Here is a 12,656-nt window from a genome sequence, read left to right as displayed (position 1 = left end):
TGCATTTAGGCACTAAGGACTTTCTGTCTAACATCCTTTCACTCATGCAAAAGCTCAACAAGTAAATGCATACTCAGGCACAGTATCAGACCAGAATTTTAAAGTCATTTTTGCTAGTGGAAATCACTCTTTATTTAAAGTGTATTTAGTTCTTTATCATACTACCCCGTGTCTTGAAACCCACTGGATTATATTATCTATGTTATCTCACTAATTTATTTTCATCATCTTTCTCAACTGTAAATCATTCTCTTCCTTTTTATATCAAAGGGCATATTCGAGTATTTTAGTTTGCCTTGAAACTTGAATGTTGTTGTGTGTTACTTTGCAGGACCTCTTCTCAGGGTTTAGAGCTCGATTTCTCAAGGACCATAAGAAAGGAGGGTCTTGTGTTGCTTAGATGAGCCGAGCTTTGCAATGCTGAGGACCCTCATCTCTTGACAATTAGCACTCAGCCCCTAGCATCTTGTATCTAGTAGAGATGGGATTCAAATCAATTATTAACTGTCAGTTATGGTGGGTTGGTTTGCACAATATATGATGTTAGAACTGGCGCTTACTCCATCTGTGCGCTTTGGAGCGAGACCAGGAAGCTGGTCCTGGCTGCAGGGCGAGCATAGCTGTCAGTCCTGCCTGCAGTGCTTGCTGTGACCATCTCTCCTTATCGTTTTACAAAGAGGGGAGCTTCCTGCTGGTTTCAGGCTTTTTGAATTACGTTGGACAGGTTTGCTCTGCTCTTCTCATGAAGCACTACCTCTTTTCTTACGCTTTTGTGGTTGAGGATAAATGCTGCTCAGCAGGGGAAGCAGCTACTCAGTTTAGCAAAAGAACTGCAAAAAGAAAAAGGGGATGTTGAAGTTCTTAACTCCTTTTTTAGTATTTAAGCCTCTAAAGTAACTGGATACCAGCTTTCATGTTTTTCCTCTAACTCTTATGTCTAGAAACTTGATGCTTTTTCAGAATAAACAGTCAGAAGTCTTACTCCAGGCACTGGAGATTCCAGCCACCAATATCAAGTGACCTGCATTAGGAGTGGGGACTTCAGTGTTGCTGATTTCCAGTGTTTCTTTAGACAGCAGCAGCAAGGTAGAAAAAAAGGCTTACACCAGCTCTGTGTCACCAAGGCACCCTCTCTGATCCAGTCTGACTAGCTCTACAATGTGTTTGAAGTGGTCTAAGTCACCTTCCCAGATGCATTCTGATCATATCTCCAAACATTAGAGGTTGTCAGACTAGATTATATTTGTATCTTCTTGTCTGCGATGGTAATTTTGTTTCTTAATTTCCCTCTTTGACAAAAAAAGCTAATTTAATACTTGAATTTTAAAGATGCAGAGCTCTCAAATTGCTATATTTTAATATAACTTCAAGTTAGTACTGAAAATACTAGTGTTTGTCCCAGAGCAAACCTAATGAGGTATTACTGACTGTCATTTCAGGAAATGATTTGTAAAAGAGAAATTCCTCTCAGCATTTGCTGTCAGTGTCACTGTCAGTGATGAAGTGTCAACTGAAAAAGCAACATGATAAGAGTCCCCTGCTGCAGCCTTTCCAAGCGAGAAAGGATGTTTGTTGCCTGTAAGGTCAAGTCAGAGCAGTGCTGCACACGCAATGAAGAAAAATCATACAGAAAATAAGAGACTTCTTTCAAGGCAATTATCTGCAGTTTTATAACTTGGGTGGTGCTTTTCTGTTTCTCCAGCAATGCAATTGGTCCCCTTGTTGCACTCTGGCTTATCTATGAGCAAGGTGGTGTAATGCAAGAAGCGTCGACTCCCATCTGGCTGCTGTTTTATGGAGGTGTTGGGATCTGTGTGGGTCTCTGGGTCTGGGGTAGAAGAGTTATCCAGACCATGGGTAAAGACCTCACTCCAATCACACCATCAAGGTAGGTGCACAGTTGTCATTACAGCTGTGTGAACTCTGCATGTGAACCAATCTGAGAAGTTGCTACCCCAGTGTTTTGTTTATAATGCAGTTTTCTGGATTTGCTGTGCTTTGATTTTAATGATAACTGGTTTTAACTTCTCTGTCTTTCTGAAAAATGAAAGAAAGAGAAAAAGGAGAGAGAGTGTAAGAATGCAAAAAAAGCAAGAGAAAAAAAGAAAGAAAAGGAAAAAAGATAACCCTGTAAACTAATACGGGATGTGTTTGAGGTGTAGAGGTCTAAGTGAACAGTCTCTTGCTGATGACCTAATTAATGAGGCAGGAGGCGCATTTGGAAATGGCAAGATTACAGTGGCTTTCCCAGTGTGCTTCAGACTATTAAAACCATATGTATTTATTACAGTAATATTCATCCTTAATGCGTACTCGACCTCTGCTGGTGCTTAACTGAATTACTAATTAGGCATGATTCACCACAGCGTAGAGTAGTAAAAGTCCATGATGCAATGAGCCGTGCAGCCGGGTTACTCCAGATGACTAGCCTGTGCCATTCCCATTATTCAGCCCTTCTTTGTTCTCTTAACTTATTCCTGTGACAAAAATCAGTTGGAGATAAACAGTCGAAAGAAGAAACGGGTAAGGCTTTGGCACACTGCAAGGTATCAGTCCAAGCTGATGCAAAGAGTGATTGTGAAGTGTTTTCTTATGCTTCCCGCAGTGGATTCACTATTGAGTTGGCTTCGGCGTTCACAGTTGTGGTAGCTTCCAATGTTGGACTTCCTGTCAGTACTACACACTGCAAGGTATGCCTTTGCCCAGCGACTGCAGTCAAGGCAGTCTGGACTATTCATCTTAAATTTGTGCTGCTTGAGCCAGCAGATAATGGCACGGCGAGGGGAAAACAGCCCCTCGAGGAGGACTGTTAGGCAGAGGTGCCTCAGCACCCCTGGAAAATAATCACGCTTCCAAAAAATGCATTGGAGTTGTCACAGTAAAGCTGCTGCAGTCGGGCACAGTGTGAACTCCGTAGCTGTGGTTAAAGGAAAACAGCACTTACAAAAATGCGACCTCAATTTTAAAGCAAACCGATTACAAGGGAAAGCCTGGTTTCCCCCGACGGTGCCATTTGAACCTGGTTGGGTGGCGTTTCTCCTTGTTCAGGGGCTGCGCACCATTCATCATGTATACTTCACTTTCTTGATAAGTGCATGGCATGGGATTTCCTGCATATAACTCTTTTACTACAGGTTTTCCATCTGTCTTTTTTTTATTTTTTTTTTATTTCTTCACAGTGGATTTTGCATTGAAGTAATGTGTGCGCTAACGGTACTTGTAGCCTCAAATGTGGGTATTCCAATAAGCTCCACCCATTGCAAGGTATTGGAGTTTGCAGTGATCACATCAGTAAATCACATCAATAGGACAAACCATAACAAAATACAAGAGATACCAATTGTTGCAGGCTGCCTTCACTATGCAATGTGCCATACAGACAGCAATGGCAAAGTAACAGTGACCACTTTTAAAGCCAGTACAGCTAAGCAAAGTCAGCATTAGAAGTAACTGCACAAAAGTCTGGAACATCTTTCACCCTTTCATAATTGTATCGAACTAATATAGACATATTAAAATAACATAGATTTGTAGTTTGTGTGTCCCAGTTATGTGTATTTTAGAGCCACCTGTATGAAAAAAAAACCACTGCTACATCATTAAGCTAACATTTTAATGTCTCTCTTCTTTTAAACCAACCTGTCCTCACTTTTGTGCATTATAAGACAGAATATGGCCCTTGTAATTAGTTCTTTGAACAAGGTTCTTGGCTTTAAAAAGAAAACAAAAGCAAAACACTGACCAGTTCAAAGCATAGGTATAAGCTGGGTAATGAGCAGAATTTAATGATGTCGTATGATACGTTGTGTGAAAAGACATTTATAGTGCTTATAGGCAACAGGGAGCATGTGGACATTTACACTGCTAGAAGAACATAGTGGGAATTTGGAATTTTGTTCCCCAGGAAATTCCCATGTCAAATTCCATCTTTCTTTCCTTTGCTTCCCCATGGACTCCCAAGCTCTTGGAAGCACAGAGCTGTCTGTACCCCATACCCGCTGGCAGGGTGAGTGGAAGGCCCTCTGAAATCAGAGACCCCAGAGTGGCAAAGCCCCTCTGCTTTGGCACATACCACCAAGCCCTACCAGAGCCAGATCCTGCAGGATTCGCTGCTGCACCCTGGGGACCATGGAGCCCTTCCAGCTCTGGCTGGGGCAGGAAGGTTTTGGGGGCTAACTGCTCCATGGCATGGCATGCGGGCTGGCAAGAAGTCAGGCATCCTTGCCTGTGACATTGACCTGGTTTCCAGTGAAAGAGTCAATGAAATCTACACATCCTGCAAAACGTCCCAAGTTGGTTCAATTGGCCTTTTTCTAGTGAAAACAATTTCTTCAGAAAGCTCTCCTCTATTGCAAAATCATTTCTTTCTTCTGCTGTAGAGCTCTTTGAGAAGCAGCCAAGACTGAGCTGCTCTGAAAGGCTGTTCAGATTTCCTGGCATTGGCCGAACTCTGGTTCCACTGAATCAAGTAGAGAGGGGAAAAATAATAACAATGTGATCCACTTCTAAAAATGCTAGCCTGAAACCAGCTCCCTTTAAGCTGACTGGTATATCAAATGCATGAAGAAGAATTTGCCAGGGAGAATAATACAGCTTTGATTATCCCAGTTGTGTGCCTGAAGCACTTCTAGCCAACCGCTGTAAAAGAGAAAATAATACACTTTGGTGCAGACAAATAGACTGAAGTTAAAAAGAAAATGTCTTGGAAGCCATAAGCTAATGAGAGTCTGGCATTAGGAGGCATTCACTGATTCACTACAGTTAAAAGCTTGGTCTTTTCTAACTGTGGAACAAAATAATTCTCTTTAAAAAATACTTCCATAAAAGCAGGTAACATGGTTAGTCTGTGTCTGCTCCCTGTAGTTTACTATATCTCATTAGATGGATCATTCTTAATGGGAAGATGCACTTCGCAATAGGATTAGGCTGTTCCAGGATGTCACATTATTATAACTGACTGACTGTTTCACCAAAATGAGATCCTGAGTTGAAAGATCCAAAGTGATGAACATAAGATAAAAAGCAAACACCTGTAACAGATGTATTCCTTGTTTTCTTGAGGGGCCCCATGAAGGAATAAAAGAACTATTCAATAACACTAATCAATGGAACATGTAGCAATTAGATAAACCAATGGCAAAGAAGTGTGAAACACCTGAGGTGGAGAGAGACCTGTTCGAGGTGAAACAATAGACTGTAATGAAAATGACCAGTTTGACCACATATGAAGGAAAACTCTAAGCAGCAGCTTTCAGGTCTTGGAGCAGATGTGGTCGCAAACAGGAAATTGGTAGCAGGAAGAAAAGCATTAGCTTCTGAGACAGTTTCATCAAGTCCTCTCATATCAGGACTTGCATTCGGTCCTAAATCAGAGGCTTTGCTCTGTGTTAGGTAGTCACTGCCTGCTACGCCTGTTCTAAATCTACAGCCCGGCAGCTATTCCATGCTCCATGCTGCTGAGAGCCTGAACTGCACCTTTATCCTTGCCACTAGTCAAAGGGGGGAGGAAAGTCCCTCTGAAAGTCTCCAAGTCCAGAGGGCCTGAGGGAAAGACCTAACCTTTTGAGCCTCTAAAGGAATTTGTGAATCTTAACACAGTAGCCACATTGCTTTGCCTGCAACCCTTCAACTTCCCTTAGGATTTAGCACTAAAAAGCCAGTGTGGTGTGAGTGCATACCTTGCCTTTCTGCTGCTAGTTAGGCAAATAATAATGATGAATCTTACACATAGAAGCTGTTATTTATTCTACAGTGAATGAGACGTGGAAACAAACAGGCATTTCTCAGCTGTAACAGATGGAATGTGTTCACGTATGGATAAGATTAGAGGGCAGGAGTTAAATGCTTTTTCTGTCCAAAAGTGACTTTGCTGAGGTCATACTGTCAGCTCTGATTTGCTATTAAGATTTTGTGGTTTTGAAAAATATTCTCTGTGTTGCTATGATGGAATTATCATGTTCTGTGTATTGTCATGATATGCCATTGCACAAGAACAAGAGGGCCAGAAGCATTTCTATAATGCTTTAAGCAGAGCATACTGAAGGCAAACTGCACTGGTTTCAAACAAATCTTGAAGTAGCTGTCATCTGAAATTCTGCAGATGGTGTAGTGTCCCTACACCCGAGTTTTAGCAACTCTCCTAACCTCTAGTTCATCAAAATCACTATTAATAAACTAAACTCTAATAATGTGTAAAACAGATTACCAATGCCATCACTGCTGATACCTTTTAAATTTCAGGAAGGACTCAGAGACTATCATACGCAGACTGCACGCTCGCTCAATGAGCAATGCTCCTTGTTGCAAGCATGACAGATGGATGCTAAGGACATGCCAAATGTAAAACACAGCCTAACAGCTGAGCTGCTGAAAAACCAAATGCTGGTTCCTCAGTTTAACTCTTTGATAGAGTCATAAGTGTGGGGTTCCTCTTAGCTGGGCACCCCTAAATACACTTACACCTTCTAAATACAGAACAGCATACTTTCCACTCAGGGGAGTATTCAGATTAAATATTATCTAACAGATTTCCCTATTGGATCAAGCTTTTTACTGAGGCCTTTTCAGTCCTAGAATATCAAGTTTAGTTTTCGCTTCCACAGGTAACTCCTTTCTCCAAAAAGAAATGTTAAGCGGTAGTTAGAAGTTAAGTAGGTGTTAACAAAAGATGTGGATTTGATGTCACCATTCTAGCTCTCCCTGCTTCCCTGATCTCCCAGCATTTATCACTTTCCTGGCTCTGCACGTGGGGATCATCCGTCTTCTAATCTGTAGGCAGGGACTGATATTCCCATTAAGCAAACAAGCAGGGAAGAGGAGGCAGGGATGGCATTTCAGGGAGCACAACCCCAGCTGTGTCTTGGAGTTTCCTTCAAAACAGGGTATTCCTTCCACATTTCTTGCTGCTTTACAGTGTGGTTTGAATAGACTTGCACTGATGTACATGTTTTTGTTGACCACATGGAGGGCCGCTTCCACGGCAGAAAGAAAATGCAGGATTTCTGATGTTTTTGCATTATTTTTCACCAGAAATGTTTTCATCAGTCCAGTTCTTTCTTAAAAAAAATAATATTCTCAGTTTATACCTAAGCTTATTAACTGAAAATACATGTGAAGGGAGAAAAGGTTGTAGCTTTCCCCATGCTGCAGTATGTTTTGTCTTCAAAAGCACTGGTCTCTTGATGTCTGTGCAGTTTGCATGTCCCATAGCATCAGCCTGATGTCTCTGTGCACAGGGAGGATTTTAACTCTCAATGCTTTGCTTGGCTGCCTGGCCCAGAAGGGCTGGTTTTCTCAGAGGGTTTGGACTGAGGAGTTTGGTGTTGGGCAGCTGTACTGGGTCTAACCTTGCACAGTCTCTCTACTCCCTGCCAGGTTACCATCTCTGTTACAGGGTGGACCCAGCTGCTGTTGCTGTCCTGTTTATAGCCTGCAGTATTGAAATAGTAGGTTCAGCACCTGGTGGGTGAACAGGCAGGACAACCCAAAACAGCAAGAGGGCAGGCACGTGGGACAGGAGCTACACTAACCCAACTTGCCCAATGCCACCGTCTCCAGCAGAGCCTTAAAAGCAGCTTTCCCTTTACTCTCATGATTTAGAGCACAGTCTGGACAGACTTGGAGGATGCTTACCCTCTCCCCTGCAGACTAAGTAAGGTGCTGTGTGAGTGGAGGGCTGCCTGGGTTGCCCTCTTGGCTGATCCAGGAGCCAGTAGGACAGAAAAACACGCAAACTTATTTAGTGTCCTTTGGCTGAGCCCAAGACCCATGAAAGACAGGAGGTCATTGAAAAAAAAAGGTTAAAGCATCCTGGAAGTATTGCTGTCCTGCCTCCCCACCAGAACAGAGCCACCATCATCATCAGCAGCTCTTTTATCTCAGAGTATTGCTTGGTATCAGCTGACTGGCATTGGTGTGGCTGTAGGCACCTTATAGGCTCTTAGACCTACTCCTCACATCTTGTCTCTCCCTCTCTCTTCCCTGTGGTCCCAAGGTCGGCTCTGTGGTGGCTGTTGGCTGGATCCGCTCCAAGAAAGCCGTCGACTGGCGCCTCTTCCGCAACATCTTCCTGGCATGGTTTGTGACTGTGCCGGTGGCCGGCTTGTTCAGTGCCGGGGTGATGGCACTGCTGATGTACGGGATCCTACCTTACATCTGAAGAGCCTCCTCTGCTGGGAAAAGGGGAAACGGCCAAGCTACTACCAAGGGGAGAAGCGTTCCCGTGAAAGAACTGGTCGGAGAGGATCCATCTTCCATATCTTAACTTCTTATCTACTGTACATAACAATGTGTCATATTGGTGACATGGTGATGTGGTGCCATTTCTTATATATTAAAGAAATATATATACATATAGTAGGTAACAATACCTAAGTTATATTATCAGTGGGGTGAAAATAATTGCCTAGAATTTAATATTTAGTAAAATTTGTACATAGTGTATCATTTTGGTGGCAATTTTTTAATCTTTTGGAGAAGAGTATGGATTAGGAAATGTTTCTTGTCCATTTGATATAAGAAGAAGCGAGGTACAGGACTGCATAACACATGAATTTTTTTAAAGCTATTAAGATACTGGAACAAAATAAAATGTGCAGAAGTGCTTTTCATAAAATAACTTTGTTCATGTCATATTGATCTTTGTGTATCATAGCGTAATGGTTATGGCTGTGTAAATACTTACCAACAGTAACTTTTAAATGGTGCATTTCCCTTATATATTTTGGATAAGAAAGTTTAGGAAGTACCAAAGAAGCAGGGGAATAGCTTGCCGATATTATGTTGTCTACACATGTGGGTGTGTGTTGTGTTTCCCCACCTCTAACTCAATGTTGTATTCACCAAGCTCCTGCCAGCAAGGCGGGGATAGTACTGTTCATGTCTTAATGTAACTTAAAATGAAACAAAGCAAAAAGCGCACACAAAAATACTTAGTTCTCGTTACTTAGTAGGCAAACCACAGTTCTCCATGCTAGCTGATAGTAGACTGACTTCATTTTGTGGGTTGAATTTGAAGTATCTCACTGCTCACCTTCTACCCTTCCCCTTCAAGTCTCAGCTCCTGATTGCACTGCTATCAATTCCAGTGGGAGAACAGACCCTTAGTCTCCCATCTTTCTGTCCATCCAGCCACAACCACACACTCTCAGGTACAGGAGTGGGACCGTGGGGTGCATGGCAGCACCATGTACAGAAGCAAAGGGCAGCAGCAAGTAGGAACTGGGCTTAGCCCTAGTTTTACAGTTGAAGGTATGGGCGCCCGCAGGAGTGCTGCCCCACATAGGGGCTGATGTGAGGAGCATGGCAAGGGTGCGAGCAGATGCTGGGTTCCCTAGGGTGAGCCCCATCCTATGCCACAGCCTGCCAGCCACCTGCCATGCTGCTGACTGAGAGGAGGGAACGGGAGCCTGGATCTTCATGAATGGAGGTGTTGTGTGGTAACCGGCATTTGGGATGAGATTTTGTCATGGCAGCTCAGGGGAAAATGGCTAGCTACCTCCCCTGCATGGCTTTGGAAAGCACAAGGTTACTGTTTTGTGGGTGGGAGGCAAAGGGCAAGGGGTGCCCGGAGGAGATTGGGAATCTATTACTGTTTCAATGCTGCTAAATTTTTGATAAAATGTTCTTGGTACTCCATTGTGACTTTTCCATTGGTCATTCATACTAAATTTATAATAAAAAGATAAACGGCCCCTATCACTGTTTGCCTTTTGAGTTTTTTGAGCGTGTCTCAGTCATGCCAGCTGTAATGGGAAGGCTCCATGGGCAGCTAAAACCTACTCCTTGGCATCCACCACCTTTTGTCCTTTGTCCACTGTGGATGAAACAGCTCTGTGCAGCACTGACAAAAGCCCCCTTTTCTTCTTGCTGTCCCAGCGGGCCCAGCACCCAGCCTTCGCTCTGCATGGGGCTTGGCTCATGGCAAGTGTTGCCAGCTCTGTGGATCCTTCAGGTGTGTTCACTGGGCACTCGCTGGCTCCAACTGCTCCCCTGACTTCCTTTCTGGGTGCCTCTAAGCATCCCCGCTGTGGCAGTACAGCAGCACTCAGTTTCCAACCCCTCTGAAACCCTAGAGCCATGGTATAAATAGCGCTAGCAAACATGTGGGACTGAGGATCAGCAGCTGAGTGACCAGAGCAGCCGGTCAACGCACAATGACAACCTGGGACCTGTGGAACAGGATAGAAGAACTCACCCTATCTTAGCACTTGCATAAACAAATGCCTGCCCAGTAGCCCAGCAGCTTGCCACCTTGATTTATCTACAGAGGCAAATCAGACTTCTCTTACTCCAGAGGCAGTGGGCTGTGCCAGATCCAGGGGTATGTGATAAATCCCCAGCAAAGGCATCTGGGCGTCTGTCAACACACATGCTGATGAATAGAACTGTTATGAGCAAAATGGCCAGCAAGGCAGCATCTCTAAAATATCCTCACCCCAAACACAGTGACCTTTAATCTGGAGGGAGATGGAAAAGTTACTTTCTCCATGTCACAGAGGTGTCCTTTGCCACCCAGGGAAGCAGAATCACCACAGCAGAAGCTGGTGAAATGCTCTGCAAAGATGGGCATGATGAAAATGTCCCTCACTCGGGCAGCAATCAAAATAAGTACATTTATTACAAGCGAAAACTTTTAACAGAGGAACTGCAGTCTGAATTTCAGAAACCAAAGTGTCTACTGTGGCTCATGGACCACTGGTATATTCTTGATTGAAACCAGCCTCGGAAGAAGAGCCAGGAGGCAAGGTGTGAAGGTGCTTGTAAGATTGTAATCACCCTCATCAACCTTTTCTGGTGCCTCCAGCCTCCACCCCACTTACTTGCCAGATTTCCCAGCTTGCTCTGGGAGTTGTTTCATCCCTCCATGTTTGTTTGATGGTCACTGAGTTGTTGTTGGACTTGTTTTGCCACCAACCCTGCCCTGCTTGTGGTGGTTGGCAGTGTGCCCCACACTGGTGAGGCTAACCTGTGCACCCTGGTTTGTCCTCCATGGAGCAGCCTTATTCTTCCAGCACCCTGCTGCTGGCCTCCTGCCTCCAAGGTAGGTGCCCTGTGCACTAGTGATGGGTCAGACTGGCTGAGCACCCCTTGGGGCAGGGGGTCTGCCCATGCCACAGGTACTGAGGCTGGTTTTGGTGTTGATAACTTAATGCTCCTTGCAGGGCTGTGTCTGGTGTGAGATCCCAGAAAATGCAGCTGGGGAATGCACGGGGCAGGGCAACACAAAGGTACAGGGGACTTAGTTTGCAGTAGCGGGACCTGAGTGGCTTTGTGAGAGCTCCTAGCCCAAGCCTGGGGACCTGGGTGTCCCCACACTGGAACGTGGCAGAGCAGCGGTTGTAAGATAAGCCACTGATACTGGAAAAGACGTGGATGGATAGCTCTTTGGGGGAACCTGTCTGAATGACAGTCTTGCGCATTTTATGTGCTGGCTACTTCTCTAGTGAAGGCAACTGATCAGAAAAGGGTCTTTTGAAAGGTTTAAGGACCTCTGGTTTTGTGCTCTTCCTTTTGTTGAGCTTGCTTTAGTGACACTAATGAGATGGCCTGATGGATCTGATGGAGCATTGATTCCATCTCCTGGGCACCGAAAGAAAGTCAGAACTGGAGAAAGATTTTATTGCCACTGCAAAGCTTTGTAAGCGTCTTTCTTCTAAGCAGTACGGCAAACCAGAAAGGAATTATAAAGAACAAATGCATGAACCATGCTTATCCCAGGTGAAGTTGTACAAATAACTAAATATCACACACAGCTTAAATTCTGATATCTTGGATCTTGGGAGAAAAATCGGTTTCTGTTGCACTGAACTAAATTACATTTTCATGCTGATTGACACAACCAGACTTTGCTTCTACTTGTCTTGCAAAAGTAACCATTATCTGACTTTATTTAGTTCCTGAAGCAAGCTGCTGAACTAGTGATGCTATTATAGACACTCTGTCTTGGGGTAACATTGGTCTGAAAGATACGCATATTGCATCTCTTGTTCAACTGAAATCTTTTAAAAGGGTGTTATTTTTCCTAAGTGAAGCAGTATCTTTTAACTTGTACAAATAGCTGTGCTGATACCATTTTTTGTGTGAGGGGATGAATGCAAGTAACAAAAGCTTATTTCCTTCCTTAACTGCAATCACATTTTAAAACAAAGTTTTAAACCCAGTTGGTGCCTGGAAACCGAGCACAGCGCATGTGTGAGTTCCACAGTTCCTTGCATCACCCCCAGCTGACACCAACCAGCCAGCTGCAGGAAGATGAGCCTCAAATCATGACTTCTTATCTGCTAGAAACCCCAGACTTGAGGATGTGACATCTGCTACTGCTTGGCAATGGTGCCACAGTGCAAATATCTACTGCCGATCGTTATTCATTGCTGTGCTTCAGAGGGAGGAAAAGAAGTGGTAGGTGTCCAGCTGATGGCCAGTCCTTTTCATTGCCAAGTTGCAGTCTGCTCCTGTATGAGATCTTCCAGCACAGCACCATGGCACATGCCAATTCCTTTGTAGCTGCTGAGCCATTCACAGCAGAATTTGAGATGCTGCTAAAGAATAGGATCCTCATTTCTGTTCTCTCATTGTAAGGGCAGTTGGGGTTTCCAGTCTCTGAAAGCCAATTCCACCAAACAGTCCATACCACTCCTCCAGCACAGAGGGATAGG

The 12,656-nt window shown here is 44.1% G+C and overlaps 1 protein-coding gene across 5 annotated transcripts in view; it reads left to right on the top strand.

The window, feature by feature from the left end:
* SLC20A2 (solute carrier family 20 member 2) overlaps positions 1–9,696 on the top strand; it is a 57,868-nt gene extending 48,172 nt beyond the window's left edge. For 3 of the 5 annotated variants that reach the window (XM_057411030.1, XM_057411028.1, XM_057411031.1), the window contains exons 9-11: positions 1,703–1,888; positions 2,606–2,690; positions 7,994–9,696. In XM_057411030.1, coding sequence (XP_057267013.1) covers positions 1,703–1,888; positions 2,606–2,690; positions 7,994–8,158 — 436 coding nt within the window. In that variant the 3' untranslated portion in view covers positions 8,159–9,696. Of the gene's footprint in view, positions 1–1,702; positions 1,889–2,605; positions 2,691–3,179; positions 3,265–7,993 lie in introns of all 5 variants that reach the window. The other 2 variants (XR_008972357.1, XM_057411029.1) reach the window with 2 other exon arrangements.
* Positions 9,697–12,656: the final 2,960 nt, after the last annotated feature.

The sequence above is a fragment of the Pezoporus wallicus genome, unplaced genomic scaffold (genome assembly GCF_028554395.1).
Source record: "Pezoporus wallicus isolate ANWC-B61680 ecotype Strahan unplaced genomic scaffold, APGP_CSIRO_Pwel_v1 contig_2439, whole genome shotgun sequence".
In the NCBI taxonomy this organism is placed as follows: domain Eukaryota; kingdom Metazoa; phylum Chordata; class Aves; order Psittaciformes; family Psittacidae; genus Pezoporus; species Pezoporus wallicus.
The sequence above is the reverse complement of the archived record's forward strand: the minus strand, read 5'-3'. Positions and strand labels throughout refer to the sequence as shown.